The sequence below is a fragment of the Notolepis coatsorum genome (assembly GCF_963971535.1).
Source record: "Notolepis coatsorum genome assembly, chromosome: 7".
Classification (NCBI taxonomy): Eukaryota; Metazoa; Chordata; class Actinopteri; order Aulopiformes; family Paralepididae; genus Notolepis; species Notolepis coatsorum.
This window is the reverse complement of record NC_140171.1, coordinates 46,585,427-46,608,435: the sequence shown is the minus strand read 5'-3', so window position 1 is coordinate 46,608,435 and position 23,009 is coordinate 46,585,427. Positions and strand designations below refer to the sequence as shown.

General features: G+C 41.0%; 1 protein-coding gene across 1 annotated transcript in view; it reads left to right on the top strand.

The window, feature by feature from the left end:
* Nucleotides 1-226: 226 nt before the first annotated feature.
* rab3da (RAB3D, member RAS oncogene family, a) overlaps nucleotides 227-23,009 on the top strand; it is a 34,730-nt gene continuing 11,947 nt past the window's right edge. The window contains exons 1-2 of the mRNA XM_084319416.1: nucleotides 227-365; nucleotides 3,560-3,802. Of these exons, the coding sequence (XP_084175542.1) occupies nucleotides 3,560-3,802 (243 nt within the window). The 5' untranslated portion in view covers nucleotides 227-365. The remainder of the gene's footprint in view (nucleotides 366-3,559; nucleotides 3,803-23,009) is intronic.

Sequence of the window (23,009 nt, the reverse complement as noted above, 5' to 3'; positions counted from 1 at the left end):
GCCCACACAGGCTGCCAACCTGTTGGGTCATGACGACTAGTCTATGAGGCATGATGGACAGATGCGTAAGAGGTATTTATGAGTAATCACTTGCGCTGTGTGGGTCTTTGGCCATATCACTGTCGGCTCTGCACAATGAATTGTAATTGTTGAATGTGGAAGCTGGCCGGTGGCCCTGATGTTGACAGATTTCTTCTTGGCAAAGTTCCGCAACTCTTTGTATCGCCTAGATCTGCTTGAGATCCGGGAGCAGCTGAGCGCACTAGAGGAGGAGCGCCCGGGCCATAGCAGCACAAGCATAGGTGCTCCGGGACCGGGAGAATAGGAGGAGGAGAGTGAACGCTTGAAGGACACGAGTATTCGAGGTAAAAAACCCTTTCTTCAAGAATTCCGAGAATACTGCTGGTAATATAGAAACGTTTTCGGTGGGTGAAGGAATGGAATGGCATTGTCGATGCCATATGGCAGCAGCACACTGCGCAGTGTAACTTATAATAGCCTAATGACCAGTCGTCCATGCGTTTTGACTAGCAATCTCATCTTTCCGTGTTGTTGGTAGTCTGGCGAGATGGTAGCCTAGTTGGTAATCACTCAGTTGTATATCGATCATTGGATTCATGTTACTAGCAGCCTAGTCTTGCCCAACAACACTCCCAACAAGTGATATGACTCGAATTGTCTTCATACAGACGTAGCCTCACAACAATCTTTTGTGTAGGCTATAACAATTCCTTAACTTAGTTAGAAGTGCACTTATATATATTCGAATCCAGGGATCAAGATCGACGGATAATTCCGACTTCATCAACTTCAGTTCATGTTTTGATAACGAGTGTTAAATATCTATTTCCTCGTGTAAGATGTTTATATTACGTTAAACGTTGGAAAACGACGATGACGCACAAGGGTCCGCGCGTGTGTCAGTGCCTTGTTTAGTGCGCATTTAGGGAGTTATTTAATGATTAATTGAAACACATTAGGATATCCACCACTAAATATTGTCAATATTTCAGCAAGTGTTCTCTAACAAGGCAAGCGTTAGGCGTGACGTATGCAGTGACGTTAACGTAAGGGTTAGCTGCTCTATAAACAAATGTGAGGGAAATATGTGGAGAATTTAATCAGATTAGGATATAAACCATCAAGTGTTCACTGTGCTAGAGCCTTATTAAGAGATTATTGGTCTTAAAACGTACAATAGAGGGCTATCGCTACATTCTTTATTTTCTGAGCAATGAGCCATATTTCCTAATGGCAGCTGGTGTAATGCGCAGTGGAGGGGTATTTCATAACAGTCTGTTGGTGTAGCAACAAGAAACTACCCTCACATAAGCACACAATCTTGAAAGACTTAAACCTAGACTATATTGTGTGTGAGTGCTTTTAAATGCATGCCATTGTGTGGTCAATCATGCAGTCTACATGGCGTTGTGTGGTCATGGGGGGGTACATGCATGACTGTGCTTTTCAAAAAAGTTTCCCAAAACTGGTGGGTGTAGGCCCTATGTGGTGTGTATGACCATTTGTGTGTATGTGTTTGTCACATGCACATGTGTGTTCAAGTTTGATCTGTGTCTGTGTTTTCACTCAGTGTGTGTGTGTGTGTGTGTGTGTTGGATGGATGGACGGAGAGAAAGATGAACAGATGGATACATGAGGGTGACCTGGGTGAGAGAGTGTTGTGCTATGTCTGTACCATGCCAGACAGTCCTGGATGGTTTAGTGCTGCTCTACTAGTCTCCAGGGAGGAGAAGCTCAACCGCCTGGTGCAGGGGGCCAATGAGGAGAGACAGACAGACCTAGATCCGTGTGTGTGTGTGTTACAGATGGGTGTGTTACAGATGGAGTGAGAGAAATGAGTGAGAAGATAGAGAGAGAGAGAGAGATGCATTAACAATACAGGGAGGGGAACAGAATGTATGGTGGGGAGGGCTGACGGAGGGAGAAATATAAGGGGGAGGGAGAGAACACTCACTATCCTTGATTATTAGCGCAGAGATGAGTGAAGAGAGGGGTGAGAGGGAACGCAGGGAGCACAGTGTACTGTTAAAGGCTGTTATCACATCTGTACTTAAAGGCTGTTATCACCACAACGCTGCCATGCACCGACCCATAATCCTAAAGGAATATGAAGAACCTCTGAACATAATACACCCCTTTCAATTATTTTGTGTGTGTTATACCATATCCCCCTTTCACCCGGCTACATCTTTACTGTCCATCGGTTTGGTTTGAAATTACTGTCATTATTCATGTCACAGTTTCCTCTAAAATATTTCTTTTTGGTCTGACATAAAATGTCCCTGCCAGTCCCAGATCATCTGTGTGAATAACTAAGAAATTCTCTCTTTTCTCCTGGAGTGAAACGGAGGAGGACCCCATTTCCAAAAAGCTTCTTTATGTTCATTCTGTACATTTCTACCTTCATTCACCCTGTTTTCACAAGGTGCAAAGGACTGCCGCTGCATGGCTACATGTATGCATGGCAAATTGTGGTCACTAATCTACTCACTCGCTCAGTCACAGACGTTTTGTCACTTAACTCAGTCACAGACGTTTTGTCATTAAACTCACTCACTCAGTCACAGACGTTTTGTCAGGGACGTTTTGTCATTAAACTCACTCAGTCACAGACGTTTTGTCATTAAACTCCCTCAGTCACGGTCCGTTTCAAGTGCATTTGTCATTTAGGTGGTCTATTGAAACTATACACAATCCTTTTTAATGCGGGGCACACCAGTGGAAACCATACATACATCGCTTTTTATTTATTTAAATAACTCATGATAGAAACAACATTTTGAAGAACCACTCTATAAATGACAAACTATTGAAAATAGTGAAATTAACTGATTTAATTTGAATCCATTGAGAAAAAGTGTTCTAACTAGCGTGCATACTTGCATATTTCTTTAAATATTATATTATAAAATAAACTTACATCATAATACAAAAGATAGCTTGTTTTGTATCCACATTTTATTTAGTTAGGATGAAAATAATTAGTTTTCTCTTATTCAACTGATACATTCCCTTAATTGTGCTTAGTAAGTTGCATGACCCTATTCAAAACCCATTGCATTATTTAAAAAAAATATGTCTTAAGACTTAAGTTATATTTTTAGAGACATTTTCATCTCATAGCAGCAGTTCACATTAGGAATCAGAATTAATTTCAATATTCTCATTATAATTTGAAGAAATATATATGAATTTGAATACCAAGCTCCCATTTGAATGTAAATAAATAAATAAACGTTATTGATTGAGGTGAAATGACAACGCATCAATGGTTCTTGTCCCTTTTTCATGATTTTGGAAAAAATAAATGGGGTTTTACAGAGCACAGCCTAATGATAGTTTTCTATTTGTTATGACCTTGTTAATTGTAAGCATTTTACGTCTAATTGTGTGGGGCAGTTTCAAAATGTACATATTATGTAAATGTTTGCGTTAATGGAAAATTATTTTGAAACTGCCCCATTTCAGCCTATTCATATTCAAATTGTATTCTTGGGGACAAATGACAGCCCTAGTCTTCAATCACTGGTTTCCACAGATGGCGTTAGTTAGTGACGCTGGGTCGGGCCAGCAGACGCAGGCCCAGAAGGATGCAGCCGACCAGAACTTTGACTACATGTTCAAACTGCTGATCATTGGTAACAGTAGTGTGGGCAAAACCTCCTTCCTGTTCCGCTACGCTGACGACTCCTTCACCTCCGCCTTCGTCAGTACAGTGGGCATCGACTTCAAAGTCAAGACCGTCTACAGGAACGAAAAGAGGGTCAAACTACAAATCTGGGTGAGGGGAGGAAAACAAACACACTCACTCACTCACTCACTCACTCACTCACTCACTCACTCACTCACTCACTCACTCATTTACTTACACATGCAAAGTGAACAGAGATCAGAGATGGAGAAGGAACATGGGGCAAAAGTGATCTTCTGTACATTTTGGTGTATAGACATTTTCACATGTGTACTGTATCAAAAGTGTCATGTGTTTCTATATACACACTTAATGTTTCAACTTATCTATAGTTTATTTTGTAGTTTGATCTACCATGTGGGGAAAAACAACCTGCCAAACAAAAAGGCATTTCCCTCCATTAAGAGACATAGGCTTACCAGGCCTCATGTATTCCCCTCCAGTTAAGAGAGACTTAGCCTTACCAGGCCTCATGTATTCCCCTCTAGTTAAGAGAGACTTAGGCTTACCAGGCCTCATGTATTCCCCTCCAGTTAAGAGACTTTAGGCTTACCAGGCCTCATGTATTCCCCTCCAGTTAAGAGAGACTTAGGCTTACCAGGCCTCATGTATTCCCCTCCAGTTAAGAGACTTTAGCCTTACCAGGCCTCATGTATTCCCCTCCAGTTAAGATACTTTAGGCTTACCAGGCCTCATGTATTCCCCTCCAGTTAAGAGAGACTTAGGCTTACCAGGCCTCATGTATTCCCCTCCAGTTAAGAGAGACTTAGGCTTACCAGGCCTCATGTATTCCCCTCCAGTTTGTTTGTACAGTGTCTCCCCCCCCCCCCCCCTCAATGTACAGTTTTGCCAATGTACAGTCATTTACCTAGTATGGTTTTGTCAATAGTCCAATGTACAATTTTGTTTGTTTGTACAGTGTCTCCCCCCCCCCCTCAATGTACAGTTTTGCTTGTTTATACAGTGTGCCCCCCCCCCCCCAACCACCTCCAATGTAGATTACCCAGTATGGTTGTCAATATCCCAGTGTACCCAACCCCCCACACCCAACCTCCTCCAATGTACAGTTTCTACGTCAAATGTATATACTCCCTTTTCCTGACTCCTTCTGTATCACAAACAGTACTGTATTTGCAAATCTGGTATGTCATAAATGTATAGATGTAGCAGTACTGACTATCTGTATGTCATGTATGTCATATATGTCCTGATGAATTGAAAATGGGGGACCCTGATGTAAACAAGACGAAAGTCTTTCTCTGGTCTGCATCCCCTTAACAATTGTGTGTATTGAGCTGTACTGTATTGTACCCATTCTGCAATCTGTTAATAAAGTTTTCAATCAATCAATCAATCAATCAATCAATCAATTCAGTTAAGAGACTTAGGCTTACCAGGCCTCATGTATTCCCCTCCAGTTAAGAGACTTTAGGCTTACCAGGCCTCATGTATTCCCCTCTAGTTAAGAGACTTTAGCCTTACCAGGCCTCATGTATTCCCCTCTAGTTAAGAGACTTTAGCCTTACCAGGCCTCATGTATTCCCCTCCAGTTAACACTTTCAGTGCCACCAGGGGGCGCACGACTTAGTGCTTGAATGCCACCATCGGCGCCAATGTTAACGTTAATATCGCCTAATCTATGTTTTAAATTATGGCTATGTGTCTAATCTGCCCGTCGCTTATCAAAGATTAATTTTCCAGTCAGTGCTGTCAAGGCAGATTGGTTTTTTATCGCTTTATTTCCGTTTGAGAGCATTTTGAAAAGCACCCGTTTTGAGGTAAAAAACAGCCCATTCTGTGATAATCGCCTTTTACTGGAATATTCCAGAACGTTGATATTTGTCGGCCTATTTATCAATCGTTTTCAAATAAACGCTAGATGCTCAATAGTATACGTGCACGCACGCACATTCGAGGCGCGCGCTGATAATAGCCGTTTTCATTTCCTCATGGATTTTACAGTGAAACCGCTGGAGCACATATCAGAAAAAAGCTTATATCTTCATCAAAACGAGTGATTATCCTAACACTGATAACATAGATTCCTTACCTGACATCAGATGGTATCCAACTGGTATATTCCAATTCCTGATCACCATTCGGAAAAATCGATAAGTGTATAGATCTAATCATGCTTGCCGCGGCTCAGAGTCTCCAGAATGAACTCTGGTAACCCCGGCTGCATCAGTGGACTGGAAAATGTGGACTGGAATATTTTTTTCCCCCATCCATTTTCATTGAGTCCATTCCAAAATCCCTGATGTCATCTGGGAGACGATAGGGGGTGCTTTTTTCACATCTGATCGCCGACGGCCCTTGGGTAGGCTAGGGTAGGCTCGCGTGATGCAATATGATTTCAGATCGCTAAAAAAGAAAAAGAAATCAGAGAAATCTCGTGAGTGGCTTTCAACGTAACTATCGTAAACACGAGATTAGCCGCGAGTGGCACTCAAAGTGTTAAGAGACTTTAGGCTTACCAGGCCTCATGTATTCCCCTCCAGTTAAGAGACTTTAGCCTTACCAGGCCTCATGTATTCCCCTCTAGTTAAGAGACTTTAGGCTTACCAGGCCTCATGTATTCCCCTCCAGTTAAGAGACTTTAGGCTTACCAGGCCTCGTGTATTCCCCTCCAGTTAAGAGAGACTTAGGCTTACCAGGCCTCAGGCATACTCCCTTGGCCTCCAGTGTTCAGTGTGTATTCTATGGCACAATAGCTCTATGGTTATTATGGTTATGGTTCCTATCTGTAGGAAACGGAGGAAGTGGAACAGATAACACCAGCTTTCTACAAGTCTCTCCGGCCTCTCTGGTCTCAGATGTTGCGCTGACTGAGAAGGATGTTTGTTCATCGCAGAAACCAAGAACTAAGGGCCTCACTAACGATCTAGTTAACATTTTAGACATAACTTTATCTGAGAACACAGATCATAATGTACCTGAAAATGTATGGCAAATTAGTACAATGTGTAAGTGTAGTGTAAGAAGAGCCTCGGAGAGAGCTGACTGTAATGTGAATGCCTTCTAGCCATTACCATCCTGTCTTTGGAAACCAACTAACGTTAGCACAGCTAGCTAGCTACATCCCAGTGATGTGGCAGTCCTTACAATCAGCATATTCTTTAGTCACTCGATACACAATTTATGTTTCCCCCCTTGTGGTCCATGTTCAAACCATTGAGACGCTAGGGCAATGGTGTGTTAGCCAGGCATTCACATTACAGCCGGCTGCCTCTGACCGCGGAGTGACTGTGTGCGTTGCATGACGTCATGGCAGCTTTATCAAACTCTGCTATTTTTACACTGATCATCTAACTATACTAGCCCTTATTGGCTAACAACAGGCCCAGTGCTAATTTATCCCAGAGACACGGCACTAGTTATCCCAGGGCTAAATGTTACTGTTAATCCTCCAAAGTGTGGTGAAAAGCTGCATCCAGAGCAGGGCTAGCTAACCAGAGGATTAAAACAGGGTTCCACATCTTGGGCTGCGACCAGATGAGGCTTCTCGATTGCAGCCTATCACTCTCTCTGCCAAGCTTGCCTCTCTCTGCCCGTCTATAAAGCACTATTGCACGCAGTTTTCCTATGTGCCCCATGCAAAAGTAGGATAGCATTCTACTTTGATGCACGCAAAAAGCAGCAAGAAGCGTCGCATGGAGCAGGCAGCGCATGCTAAACACGCCATTCCGTAGAAAACAATGAAAAAGCTACATGCAAGTGCTTCAGAAAGAAGCTGCATTCAAATATATAGCCTCATTATTGTTCTGTATAGCTCAATGGATAGGGCGCTTGATGCGCTAATACTGCCAGAGTTAGGGGGTTTGATTCCCACTGGGTGCCATCCAAACTGAAAAAATATATTCACATGGTGGCCATTTTGTTCTTATGTCATGCTCAGGTTGGTGGAAAGCAATCCCAACCTGAGCATGACGTAAGAGCAAAATGGCCACCATGTGAATATTGTCAATTGTAAAGTGCTTTGAGTAGTACTTGTACTAGTAAATTATTATTATTATTATTATTATTATTATTATTATTATTATTATTATTATTATTATTATTATTATTATTATTATTATTATTATTATTATTATTATTATTTGTATTATTCCGTTGTGGAATGTTAGGCCCTGTTCAGCCCAGGACTGGTCTTGCAATGTCTCCCACATTGATGAACCCTGGTAGAGCTTGGCCCAGGACCGAGAGGCCCACTAGTCAAGGGCAGAAGCAGAACCATTTGTACCGTTAAAATCAGTGAGGTCCCGGTAGTTCCCAATAGCTCCAAATGGTTTCTGATCAAAATCCCCAGTGTGCCAACAAATGCAATTCCAGCCAGTGAGGTTTGTGCCAGGAACACACAATGTAATCACTGGAGGCTAGAACAAGGTCCAACTTTTTTTTAGATGCAGTACAAGACTTTGGCAGAGGGTTAAAAAGGTCTTCGGAGGCTCTGGGCTAAATGCAGCGTCAATGCGGTTATTGAAAGCCACTGCCATTATGCCACATATACAGTACCCTCCCCCCCCCCCCCCCCGCGCCCCATCCCACCACACAGTTTACGGATTTGCAGTCCACTAGCTGTCATGTGTGTGCAGTAAAGTCATCTCTCATACTGTGGAGTTAATGACAGTTGGATGTTTAACGACATCCCCAGATCGGCTGGCCTCATGAAAGATGCATGGAGCAGTGCTGCTGAGGTTGAATATGCTTACAGTGCAGACTGACACCTAGATTCATACTGTCTGTCAGGCGAAGGGGAGGACTAGCCCACAGAGTAGTAGTCGGTCGCACTATATAGTGTCACCTCTTCAGTGTGCTAGTGTTCACAGTAGCGTCCTGCAAAATCCTCATAATGCCACCTGGACAGTTGACATCATCATTCATATTTAGATATGAGTTTCGTTACCCTGGGATGCATTTTATTTAAAATCATGACGTATATTAAAAATGATAACATTAAAAATAAAAAAAAATTCTGATGCAGGTCTAAGTCTTGCTGAGTAAAGGGATATCAACTAATTGTACCAATTGGACACTAATTAGCCTACACTACAATGCTAGCATTTCTGAGTTAATGAAGACTTTCGGTTGGGTATCGAGAAGCGAGCACAGAGTGGTACCGGTTCCAACATGGTCGATACTACCCAGACAGAATCATGTGTGGCACCAAAATCAAGAGGGTCCATGTGGTCCTGTGGTACAGCCTAGAGGTGCACTAGTTGATCGGCCAGCCGGCCGATGGAGACCAGGGGGTTTGTTTGGCAAGGACTGTATATGATTAATTGAAAATGAGGGACCCTGGTGTAAACGAGACGAAAGTCTTTCTCTGTATTGAGCCGTACTGTATTGTACCCATTCTGCAATCTGTTAATAAAATGTTCAATCAAACTGGTGACCGGCCGAGCAGTCCCGGTAGCCTAAATATTAAAGGCAACCAACTTGTGTCTAGCCCAGCGTTTCCGTTAGCCGGTAATTACCGGTATTTGACCGGCAAAATCTGTTGAAGTCCGACATATGTAATCTCTCCGGTCTTAATGTCCGGTGAAAATAATTCCCTGAGTCTAAGCACAATTTGATTATTTGAATTGTATTAAAATAGGCTAAAATTAAATAGCCTATGCGATGAACGAAACGATCATTACATTTGTTTCCTCGTTGCTTCTAATAATGACAACGACGTTGTCAGCGAGAGCTTACTGCTGGGTGTGCGAACTTTTGTGAAGCTGCAGAGCCAGAGCAACAACAGCACAATGCAGTATTCCAGCAGTACTCCAATTCAGCCATTTTCAGCCAATGTTGGGTGGGGGGCGCTGCTGTGCGGTTCCCAGAAAAGAGCCAATAACAGCTAAATGAGCTGCTCTGCAGCGCCATACTCTTTGCAAATAAGTCGTTGCGAGGTGGAGAGAGTCGTCACGCAAACCACGATAATGTTGCCGTCTCTCTGCTTTCTCAGTTCTTCGCTTGATATAATTAATACAAATGTCCAATATAACGCAATTCGTTAGCTCATAAAAATGTGATTATAACAGACTGCTGTTTAGTGTCGGACCGACTGCCCACATACGCGGTCTATTTTATTTCAAGTCAGCAGCAGCACAGAGTATCGAGGGACTTATTTTATTTGGAATATATTAATGACTGTATACGCAAAAGTAGCCTAGTTTTAAATAATAATATTATAAATCTACATGCCTTGAGGATGACATTCTTTATATAGCCTGCCTATCAATTGTTTTAAAGCTCAATAAACTATGACCGGAATTAATCTCATTTGTCCGGTAGATTGAAATCTTGCAGGTCACGGAGACCGGCAACAATTTTTTCTAACGGAAACCCTGGTCTAGCCACGCCCAACTTGCGTCTAGCCATGGCCCCGCGGCGACGCAGCAGCAGAGCGGAGCTCTGTCGCGGCAGCATTATGTAGCAGTAATCCCCCCTTTTTTAACATCGACAACTAGCTCAACTGGTAGCGCTGCCTTGCTGTGGATCCTGCCGTCTGTTGGTGACGTGCATTCTTTCGCCGGTTAAGTTTAGGCATGTTAACTTTAAGCATTGTTTCGGAGTTGGTTAAGGTTAATGTTAGGCATTGTTTCTGAGTTGGTTAAGGTTAGAAGGGTTAAGTTTAGGCGCTGTTAAGGAGCTGGTTAAGGTTAGAGTTTGTCTTAGAGAATGGCAATATTCTTTCGGAGTTGGTTATGGTTAAGGTTAAGGTTAGGCATTGTTTCGGAGTTGGTTAAGGTTAAGGTTAGGCATTGTTTCGGAGTTGGTTAAGGTTAGAAGGGTTAAGTTTAGGCGCTGGTTAAGGTTAGAGTTTGTCTTAGAGAATGGCAATAGACAGCCTATTTCCGCGCTGCAGCGCGAGGCAATAGACAGCCTATTTCCGCGCTGCAGCTCTCTCGCGCTGCCGCGGCCACATGGGCGTAGTGGCCAATCAGAGAAACGCTAAACACAAGTTGGTTGCCTAAAATATTCACGCGGTGTCAAACATTATTTTAGTGACCATTTACTGTAGGTGCAAAAATAGAGTTTACTAACAAGTGAGCCTTCATGTATTCCTGCTTCCCACACATGGAGGCGTCTGGCTCAAGAAATTCTGATCGAACTGTCAAAACTAGGCATTGCAGATTAAATATGAATCAAGATCCAGAAATCATTTTTCCCGCTTAAAATGTTGTTGGAAGCAAATTTTTGGTTGAAAAAGAGAAAATTGACGATCGAGCAATTTACCATTTTCTTTTTTGAAAACCAGAGCTGCGAAAGGCAGACCAATCAACTACCAGTGTGTTTATCCAATCAGGTGCATTCTACGTTGGGAAATTGGAAGAGGGAGGGCCAACAGTGTCACAGGGAAGGACTGCATGTACTAAAAAGCACGCCCAGTCGTGTGAATATTTTAGGCAACCAACTTGTGTTTAGCGTTTCTCTGATTGGCCAATACGCCCATGTGACCACGGCAGCGCGAGAGAGCTGCAGCGCGGAAATAGGCTGTCTATTGCCTCGCGCTGCAGTGCGGAAATAGGCTGTCTATTGCCATTCTCTAAGACAAACTCTAACCTTAACCAGCTCCTTAACAGCGCCTAAACTTAACCCTTCTAACCTTAAGCAACTCCGAAACCTTAACCTAACCTTAGCCTAACCTTAACCAACTCCGAAACAATGCTTAAAGTTATGCCTAAACTTAACGGCGAAAGAATGCGAATGCACGTTAAAAAAAATAAAAAATAAAAATTGAAAGGAATCGAACTTGCCAGCAACGGGCCGTAGGATCCACAGCAATGCAGCGCTGCCAATTGAGCTAGTTCTGGATAGTAAAAAAGGGCGGATTACTGCTACATAATGCTGCCGCTCCGCTGCTGCCGCGGGGGCGTGGCTAGACGCAAGTTGGGCGTGGTTAGACACAAATTGGTTGCCTTTAATATTCACGCCACCCAGTCAGCACAGTCAAGTTACCAAATCAAAGAACAGAGAAGCTAGGATTACAACACACAGCAGAGGGAGTGTGCCTTCATTCTCTGCTCAGGACATCATTACTCCACCATCTTTACATAGCAAATAGTTGTTTGTTGCTATATTAATGGTCAAAATCTGCAATTGAGATCATTTAACTCAATCAGCGCCAGAGGGCGCTGTGTACGGTGTGGTAAGAAGGCCACGCTTTAAAGTATAGGAATTAGTGTTGTCAAAAATATCGAAGTATCGATACATATCGATACTGAATATTTAAAACGGCTTCAATACTCATTTCCCGAAGTACCGATACTTTCTGCAGTATCGGTACCAGCTGGCTTGCTCCCGCAAGTTGTTGACAGACAGACGCGGCCAGAGCCTTGCCCTTCTGCCTCCTCCTCCTCCTCGCTCAGAGCAACAGACACAAGCTGCTGCAGCCTCCTCGTTGGAAACGGGGTAGTTGTGTCGAGTTCATGCGTGTACTGGTGTAGTGGGCTCGGCTTGACGTTACTCCGTTTCCATGAAGTAATAGGTGGCCAGCTAGCTAGCATTAAGCTAACGGAGGAACGACAGCTAACGTTAGCTAATAATAGCGTTGTTTACAAACTGCCCGGCTGTGAGGGGGAGGAGGAAGAGAGAGAGAGAGAGAGAGAGAGAAAGAGAGATTTCTCCGGAGCTATGCTCGGAGCATTTATTAACGCAATGTTGTTGAAAATGTAACGTTAATAAATGCTCCGAGCATAGCTCCGGAGAAATCTCTCTCTCTCTCGCTGGCTCGCTCGCTCTCTGGTCATAACTAGAAAGGTGCGCTCAGTAGACCTAAAATCTCCAGCAGCCACTCTCTCTTTCTCTCTCTCTCTCTCTCTCTCTCTCTCTCTGATCTAAAGATAAACAAAGGGTTTTAAAAGTGTATTTATCTTCTCGTATAGTACCAGAGAGAAGCTGAGGAGAATCAACCAGCAACAAAAGCAAAATTTGTTAAAAAAAAAAAAAAATATATATTATAATAAAAAAAAAATATAATTTTTTTTTTGGTATTGAAAGTATCGAAAGTATCGATACTTTTCAAGGTATCGTATCGAAGTCGAAATTCCAGTATCGTGACAACACTAATAGGAATACATGGCGCTGTTTGCAGGGCTCAAACTATATTATATATCATAGCTATGGATATAATACTATTGCCCATTTGACATTGAGTATCTATCGTTCAATTTGTGAAAAAGAAATATTTTTTTCATCCATACATTCCCGTTTTATACCGTGGTGAATATGAGTATAGTTTTAGAGTAATCCTGTCTAATCCCAGAAAACTACGCTATGCAGCAATACGTGCATTTCACTCAAAACCGTGCTGTTTCTCGCCTGTATCAACAATCAATCTGAAATCAACACTATATTATCGGTATTATGTTTCATCATGAATGCATGAAAGGGTGGGGGGGGGGGGTAGTTTTTCTATGCTTTGATCGTCACCAACGGAATACGTTACACACATTACACACATACGCTCGGATCGCAGTAAAGGGATTCTTGGATCAACGCAAGATTGATACCATATAGCCCTTACCTTTACATTTAGTCATTTAAATTTTAGCTGACGCTTTTATCCAAAGCAACTTACAAGTTCTGTACGACAAGTCATCAGGAAGGGTACAACTCTATCACAGCGTTTCCGTTAGCCGGTAATTACCGGTATTTGACCGGCAAAATATGTTGAAGTCCGAATATTTAAATCTCTCCGGTCATAATGTCCGGTGAAAATAATTCCTCTAAGCACAATTTTATAATTTGAATTGTATTAAAATAGGCTAAAATTAAATAGCCTATGCGATGAACGAAACAATCATTACATTTGTTTCATTGTTGCTTCACTCTGATAAACCGCGGATGACGCCGCTCAGATGTGAATCTTTTTTTCTTTCTTTTTTTGAGCCTGTCTGGCCACCATAACGACAAACGGGTATACGAGCGAGAGAGAGAGATGGCCAAACAAGCTAAGCTTAACAAATATTTCATGAAACCAAGCACAAGCAGGTCTAATAATAATGACAACGAAGATGAGTCTTCTGAAGTCACAGAGACCGTTGATGCCGTGGTGGCTCCCGTGGAAAAGAAACAGAAATGTCGAGCGTTCAGGCCCGAGTAGAAAGTTTAATTCTCCTGGCTGAGGTGCGACATTATAGTCTAGTAGTCTAGCCTCTATGATGTACGAGAGATAACATTGATTGAACGTACACAAAGTACACTTTATTGATTGAACCACAAAGAGCATCCCCAGTCTGCTGCTACCATTGCGAGCCTCGCAGACGTCCACCTGTTCCAATGGGGATATCAAAGTCGAACCAACCAGACGACCCCGCTGTTCTCGCAGGTACAAAACGGATAGGCACAACGAGAGACGGGGTGAGTGAGTGTTGACATTTTTTAATCATATGCAACTGTTGGTTGACTGCCGTGTCACATAGTAATGCATATTATTGATTATAACTAAATGTAGGCTATAATGAAATCAACAAATGCGTTACGAGCATGTGGCTCGTCCTCTCTGCATGTGGCGACGAGCTAGCAAACGAGGCAATGTGATGATCAACTACAGTTTGCTGTTTGTGAAGTTGAACATTGTGATATGTGTGACGTGTCTGATACAACGAGGTGAAGCGATGTCGACTCGAGATTCATTTGGGGGTGCGTGTGACAGCTGCTGCAGCGCAAGCCTGCGGGGCGGGAGCTTGATGCTGGATTAGCGTATCGCACTAACTTGGGAGGCGAGAGATAGTAATTTGATTCTGCAAATCAATTTCTCATTCTTCGCTTGATGTAATTAATACAAATGTCCAATATAACGGAATTCGTTAGCTCATAAAAATGTGATTATAACAGACTTCTGTTTAAAACTCTGACCGGAATTTCTCGAATATGTCCGGGGATAGAAATCTTGCAGGACACCCAGACCGACACGAATATGTTCTAACGGAAACGCTGCTCTATCAGCTGAGTAACAATGTTCATCAAAGTGTTGCGTGTTACAGTGTAGGTTAGTTTATTAGGACAAGTGCATGACAGTAAGGTTAGTTAGGGTTAGGTCTTTATTATTTTATTTTCTTATTTTTTTCAGATAATGGTTGAAGAAGTGCGTCTTTAGTCGATGGTGAAAGATTGGATGGGAATAGGGGATTATATGTATGTGTATTTTATGTTTGTTATCATGCTCAAGCGCGGCTCTCAACAGGACCTCAATAGTTGGATATATATCTATTATGAATTGCTACTCCAGACGAATTACACACAGGAATACTGCAACCTGTTTAGACTATGGCTAGTTTGAAAATATTGATTTGGAATACTGGGGGTCTAAATATACAAAATAAACGCAAAAGCGTGCTTACTTGGATGAAAAGACAACAGGTTGATGTGGCTCTTTTAAGCGCACCTTCTATTGGCTGGATGTAAAGCTTGCGGATAAAATATATCAAAACATAAGCTACTCATCTTTTGGAACTAGATCTCATGGTGTAGCTATAGTCGTGAAACGAAAGTTGAATATTAAATTGTTGGACGTATGGTCTGATGCAGATGGCCGAGTAACTATTGCTAAAATAGACTACTGTAACAGGAAAATCGCTTTGGTAGCGGCTTATGCCCCTAATCTTTACGACGCTAACTTCTACACTTCACTCACTAGAGCAATGTTAGATCTCCCTGGGTATTCATTTAGAACTGGTGCGGATTTTAATGCCATCTGGGATCCCTCGATTGATAAATCTAGTCTCACCACATCCAATGACCAGAAACAGGCCTCTAAAGCATTACAGGCTTGGCCAAGGATACAGGTGTAAATGATCTGTGGCGATTACTCAACCCAACGGCCCGAGAGTACTCTTTCTTCTCAGCAAGACACAAGACATTTTCTAGAATAGATTATGTTTTTGCATCCCCTAGAGTAGACCAGGGGTAGGCAACCCTAGGCACGCGTGCCTGCATAGGCACGCAGGGGCATTTTCATAGGCACAGGGGGCAGCATAAAAAAAATAAAAAAAAATATAATTTTTTTTTCTTTTTTTCTTTTTGCTTTGAACTACTATAGTGAAATATTTTGCACTGTTGTCGCATTTATCTTGTTGAAATCCTCCCACAGGTTCTTTTTACTACCACATATTTAATTGAGACCCTTTATTTGTATTATTTCAATTTAGCTGGAAATACATTGCTACATCATTCAGTAACATTTGCAGAGCCTTATAACACAAACATTATTACGGTCACCATTGTGACCAGTGGGATTAACACTTTGACTGCCATGAAACGTCTTTTCACGTCATTGCTGGCCATGCTCAAGTTGCCGGGGGACGCTGTACAGCGTCCTTATATCAATATTTCAAAAATCTGCGATCGGATTCATATGTCCCCTCCGCTGGCCTGAGATCCACCAGCAGGACCCACTGAGCTCTCTGGCGGTTCAGGAGCGCCATCTGGTGGCCGATCGGCGCAATCGCCAAACAGGATGTTGAATAGAGGTTGTCATGACGACCGTAGTACTTCCGGGCGCTCGCTATAGTTCATGGGACTCTGGCTCGTCACGCTACACGGTGATCGATTGGCAATAACTCGATAAACAACATGATTTGGACGTATATACCATTATACAAGCTGGAGATGGACCGGGTAAAAATATATCCCATAATGATACAATTTCTACTCGACGATGATCGCCCAACGGCGCGCGGAGACTGGGGTGAGTTTCAGCGTGTAACGTTACCGTCTTCGATATAACTGCTATTATCAACATTTGACCCACATTAGATGATTGGTATAACGCTGCCCACGGAATTATAAACGCCCCCTCGCCCATCCGGTCAACATCAGATGATGTGTAGTAACTTCTAGAAGTATGTCTAGTTGGAATTTTTTATATCGCGCTGATTGCCATCAAACTGTATTTCATCATCAATATAATGCATTTGGGGCTATATCACGTTCTGGAGAAAGCTGCAGAAAGAGATGAAAACATACTTATACATTAGACCATACTTTACTATGAATATGTGAATGAAAAAGTTTAACGTTGCTACACAATGAACAATACATATAGGACTTTGAATGGGCCCTAATAATGGCAATGTAGCAATAGAATTTAAAAAGTTATAGCCCTGCAAAGAAGGGGACTTTCTCCATAGACAAATAGCGCTGGCAATCTATGGTATATCATGAATTTAACCTTAGGCAACCAAAGTGTTAATCAACAAATTTGATTATTTATTTTTCTATTTCATTGAACATTGCACATGTTAAAAGCCATTTTTTTACTCAAAATGTGAGTATTACCAAGTCAACTTGTGTTCTTAAAACAATGACAATAAACATAGTTTTATTAGGTTGAAATAATGTGGTTGTGTACTTATTTTTCTGTTAACTTATTATGGATTGAAAACTGAAAACCTTAATGCACAGTAACTGAACTCAATATTTTTAAGTTCTGGTAACTTATTATTTATTTTTTTACAGTGTAGTCTTGCGATCAATCAAAACTTATTTACATGATATATCTCACATTCACCCTCCATTCACATCCTGGTGTTCTCCTGGTGTTCTCCATTTAGGCCTGTAGGTAGAGCTATGACAGCACACGTACAGTACACACACCGATGGTGTGTGATGTGTCCAAAAATGAATGGGCAAATGTGAGTGAAATGGTCACACTGTATGCAGCTGTTTGTCTGCATTGCATCCCCCCCCCCCCAACTCAGATTTAGGGTTGATACAACCATCATAATAATATTGTTAATAATAACAATAACAATAATGATGTAATAATGTAAAAATTATCATTAAAAAGACCTGATTATGAGAAAAAGAAATTACGATGCATGGAATATTGTTGAGGCACACTAGTTACAACTATATTTCAAACAGGCACTCCATGTCAAAAAGGTTGCTGACCCCTGCCCTAGACTATTTGATAGCTTTGACGTGGAAGTGGGACCCAGTGCACTATCAGATCACAACTATTTACTCCTAAAGGGCTCATTTAGTAGAATGACATCCAGAGCCCCAAGATGGCGTTTTAAGGGGAGACACTGCAGGTGAATAGGGTAAAAAAATTAACTAATAGATATCACAATGAAACTTCCCCAGTTGATTACTTATATTAAGACAAGACTTTTTTGTATTACAAGTTTTCTGAAATTGTATGTTTAAATATGCAAATGAGGCATGATCTACTTAAATATGCACAAATTTGCATATAATTCCAGGACAGAAATGTGAACATTGGATAAAGCCATTTTCAAAATTATAGTTTCATTTTGTTGACATATTAGAGCCAAAGGTTATTACAGAGGGGATTTTGGATATCTCTTTTTATCACTCCATAAATCAGAAAATACTCCATTCAGTCCATTTTTATGGTAAAATTCCATATTTCGCCATGTTTTTAGGAATAAAATGTGATATAAATCAGGGTATGAATGTGATATCAACAAACCCTTCTGTAAATACCTTCAGAACATAGATATGAATAGAACTGGAAGGTTTGGTGTATGTGAGTGCTACTGAAGTGGAGATTTCTGGCTCAGAGTATGAGGAAAAACTCTTAAAACTCATTTTTGGGAAAACGCCTTCAAAGTTCTGTATTGTAAAATGCCATACTTTTTTTTTTAAACAGATATTTACAAACACAATACCTAATCAAACCATTAGTAATAGACAACCTAAACACATGCCTGATAACTCAATAATAATAATAATGATGTTATTGAACTGAACAGAACTACACACAGGCTACAAACAGTGTAGTACAGTGTAGTACCCCCTAATAGGCAAAAAGTATTTGAATAGATATCACTATGAAACTTTCCCAATTTTTGTTATGTACATATAAACTAAGAAAAAATATATTGCAAGTTTTCTGAAATGTATGTTTATATATGCAAATGAGGCACTTCCCCATTAAATATGTGCACATTTATGGATGCAATAAGGCAAAATGATGTAAAATAAACAACTAAATGTGTGTTATTGACGTTTTATTGTCACTAGTTTCATAGAAGACATGTTTAGGAAGCAAAATATAACAATCTCAAAATCAACAAAAAAAGTATATTTGACTATTCACCTGCAGTGTCTCGCCTTAATTCGACACTGTTGAAAAACACTGAATTCAATCTACAATTCAAAAATAAACTAAATGAATTCCTGCAGATTAATGCGGGTTCGGTACAAGACCCCAGAATGTTATGGATATCGGTAAAGAGTTTTATTAAGGGAAACACTACTGTCTTTGCCTCCAACCTCCGTAAGAAACGTCATTCCAAATTGGTAGAGCTGGAAACGCTTCACTCGTCGTTGTTCTCCTCTTTACAACGCAACTACTCGGGTCAATTGGAGTCTCAAATTAAAGTGTTAAAAAAAGAGATTAACTCCATTTTAAGACAACAATCTGAATTTCAAATACGCAGTACAAGACAACATTATTACTTTCATGGCTCTAAACCGAGTCACCTACTAGCTATGAAGATACGATCCAATGAACAATTTGCTGATATCCCTGCTATTAAGGACCAACAGGGACTTGTTACAGACCCCAAAAAAATCAACGAGACTTTCAGTGCGTTTTACTCCAACCTGTACAAATCAGAAGTGGTTTTCGATCATCATAAACTGGATACATTTCTTGATCAAATTAACCTACCTAAACTTTCAAAGGAAGACGCTAAACAGTTAGATGCACCTATTACACTAGAGGAACTTAGGGAGGCTATATCTGAATTGCAAAGTGGTAAGGCCCCTGGATGGGATGGTATCCCACCAGAACTGTATTTCTCATGTTGGGATGTAATTGGACCCCTATTACTTGATATGATTTTATACTCAATCAAAGAGGGGAACTTCTCCAGGGACGTTAATATTAGGGATGCACCGAATGGGAAATTCTTGGCCGAAACCGATACCGAAAATAGGAAACAATTGGCTGAAAACCGAATGCCGAAAGGCCGAAAATGATTAATATAAATATATATATATATATATATATATATATATATATATATATATATATATATATATTTTTTTTTAGCTACCTGATTATGGCAAAAGACATGATTATGGCTAAACTTAACTTAAATAATATTAATAATCACTATTATGGGCCCATAAAACATTTATTCAGCACTTTTGAATGCATACATTAATTCCAGACTGTTAAGACTAAAAGACTACAACGATTGATGACGACTTCCTGTCCTTGCATTTCCATTTCCGGTTTAACGATACATTTTCAACAACAGATTGCTGCTAATTAAACACTTAATTTAAACGGAGTAACGTTAACGTTATGTCGAGTTCATACGTGTAGTGTAGTATGAACTCGTCATAACGTTAACATTACTCAGTGTCCACTGTTGCTGCCACCGTTGCGTCGCAGATGGATGGTATACTGTTACCTCCGTAGCTAATCCGCTCCTAGACTGATAGCAGTACCGTTAACGTCGGAGCTGATCAATACTCCGTTTTTTTCTAATTTAGTTTAGAACCGGGTTTCGGGGGGCATCCCTACTCCCAAAAGGAGTTAGTTATCACAGGCTGTAGAATGCAGGAAGAGCTGCCAAGCTGCTCACGTTACATGTTGTGCATGCTACCGGTATGTCTGTAGTCGCGTTTTGATGACGTCATCACAACAACACGTTATTTGACTTTCGGTCATATATTTTCGGTGCTAAAACCCTTTCGACCGAAAGCCGAAAGAGCCGTTTTAACCATTTTCGGCCGCTAATTTTCGGTAGCCGAATTTTCGGTGCATCCCTAGTTAATATGGCACTCATATCTGTCCTCTTTAAAAAAGACAAAGACCCCACCGAATGCGGTAGTTATAGACCCTTAAGCCTCCTCGGAACCGATCTCAAGCTGTACGCTAAGGTACTAGCCATCAGACTTCAAAAGCATATGACATCTTTAGTTCATCCTGATCAGACAGGCTTCATAAGAGGCCGCCTGATCACGGATAATATTAGACGGTTACTGCATGTGATAGACGCCAGCAAGGATGCCGAGCCTCCTATAGCTGTATTATCCTTGGATGCGATGAAGGCCTTTGATAGGTTGGAATGGTCTTATTTATGGGCAGTACTTGGAAGGATGGGGTTAGGAGATGGATTCATTAATATGATCAAAGTACTATACACAGATCCGTCAGCCATGATTATAACAGGTAAATTCACCTCCCCACACTTCCCTGTGTCACGCTCGTCCAGACAGGGTTGTCCTCTTAGTCCCGGACTATTTGCTCTATCCCTAGAGCCTTTGGCACAGTATATAAGACAATCTCAGTCCATAGAGCCGATATCAATGAAGGGCACACAGCATCATATTAGTTTATATGCGGACGATGTAATATTGTTCATGCAAAACCCTACCACCTCACTGCCTCATCTTCTCAAGGTAATAGATGATTTTGGCAATCTATCAGGATTTAAGATAAACTGGCCAAAATCGGCCTTCCTTCCACTTAATGTGACTGCGAAGGCTACCTCCCTCCCAGTAAATATACTAGTGATGCACCGATGTGAAAATTGTGGCCGATACCGATAACAGATATTAATATTGCTGTTCTGGCCGATACCGATATTTACCGATGTCGATATCTCTGTATAGAAAACACTTTTTTATGATAATCAAATAAAGATCTATTTTCCAAAACGCATAATTTTTTTTACTTTTGTAACTTATTTTCAGAAATTACTGATATTTTGAAACTATTTAAGGCCAAAACATGTAAAAAGAAGAAAAAAAAGATATATATATATATTTTTTTTTAATATCGGCCCTATCTTGATATCGGACCGATACCGATGTGTAAAAAAACGGCCATATCGGCCGATATTATATCGGCGGCCGATATATTGTGCATCACTAAAATATACCAATGGTAGAACACTTTAGATGTCTTGGAGTTGAAATATTCCCCACTATATGCCAAACGGTGAAGTATAATTATACCGGATTCCTAGATAGGATCACAAATGACTTCGACAGGTGGTCAAAACTAAAAAACTCAGTACAGACCCGAGCATTAATAGTTAAGATGGATGTTTTACCAAGAATTAACTTCTTCAGCTCGATGTTGCCGTTACCCCCCCCCCCCTATTTGGAACAACAAACCTCCACGAATAAAAAGATCCACTGCACAGAGAAATAAAGCCGATGGGGGTTTAGCATTCCCAGACTTCAACTACTATTTGAAAGCGTTCTCTTTAAGACCACTGATCACCTGGTTTGATTCTCAAGCATCTGTATCCTGGAGACCATTAGAGGAGAACATAGTGGCACCACATAGACTGGATATAGTATACACCAACTTATCAATTAAGCAATGCAACTTGAAATTTGGCCCTCTTATTACACATGTGATCCGGATATGGCATGATACACAGAATTTTTTTATTAACCAACATAAATGGCATAGTCATTCTCCCCTATTTAATAACAATTTACTCCTTATTGCACAACAACCTATCAGATTTACCAAATGGGAAAAGAAGGGCATACATACATTGGCGGATGTCTTCAACGACGTTTTTGCAGCTATAAAGATATATCTTAACAAATTTAACCTCACCAACTCCACTTATTATTTCTATCTACAATTAAGAGCAGCTTTAAGGGCTCATGGAGTCCCATTAAAGGTGCCACTTGAGCACCACAGATATCACAAATTCTTTTATGAAAAGGAGACATCGAGAGGCTTCGTCTCTGACTTTTATCGTCACTTACTTACGTCCTCATATGATGTCCTTCCCCTAGACTTAATTTGGAGGAAGGATATACCATACTTGGAAGTAGATTTTGATTGGGATGAAGTCTGGGCAAACGTTCGGCTGTCGTCACGCAACCCGGATCATCAACAGATTAATCTTAATTTTATTCATAGGATTTACTTAACTCCTAGACGTTTGCACCTAATGGGGCTTAAACAAGACCCTCGATGCTCCTTGTGTTTAAACTGTGATATTGGTACCAGCGTTTCCGTTAGCCGGTAATTACCGGTTTTTGACCGGCAAAATATGTTGAAGTCCGAATATTTAAATATCTCCGGTCATAATGTCCGGTGAAAATAATTTCTCTAAGCACAATTTTATTATTTGAATTGTATTAAAATAGGCTCAAATTAAATAGCCTATGCGATGAACAAAACAATCATTACATGTTGCTTCACGCTGATAAAGCGCGGATGGCGCCGCTCGGATGTGAATCTTTTTTTCTTTCTTTTTTTGAGCCTGTCTGTCTGCCCACCACAGAGACCGCTGATGCCGTGGTGAAAGAAAACAGAAACAGAAATGTCGAGCGTTCAGGCCCG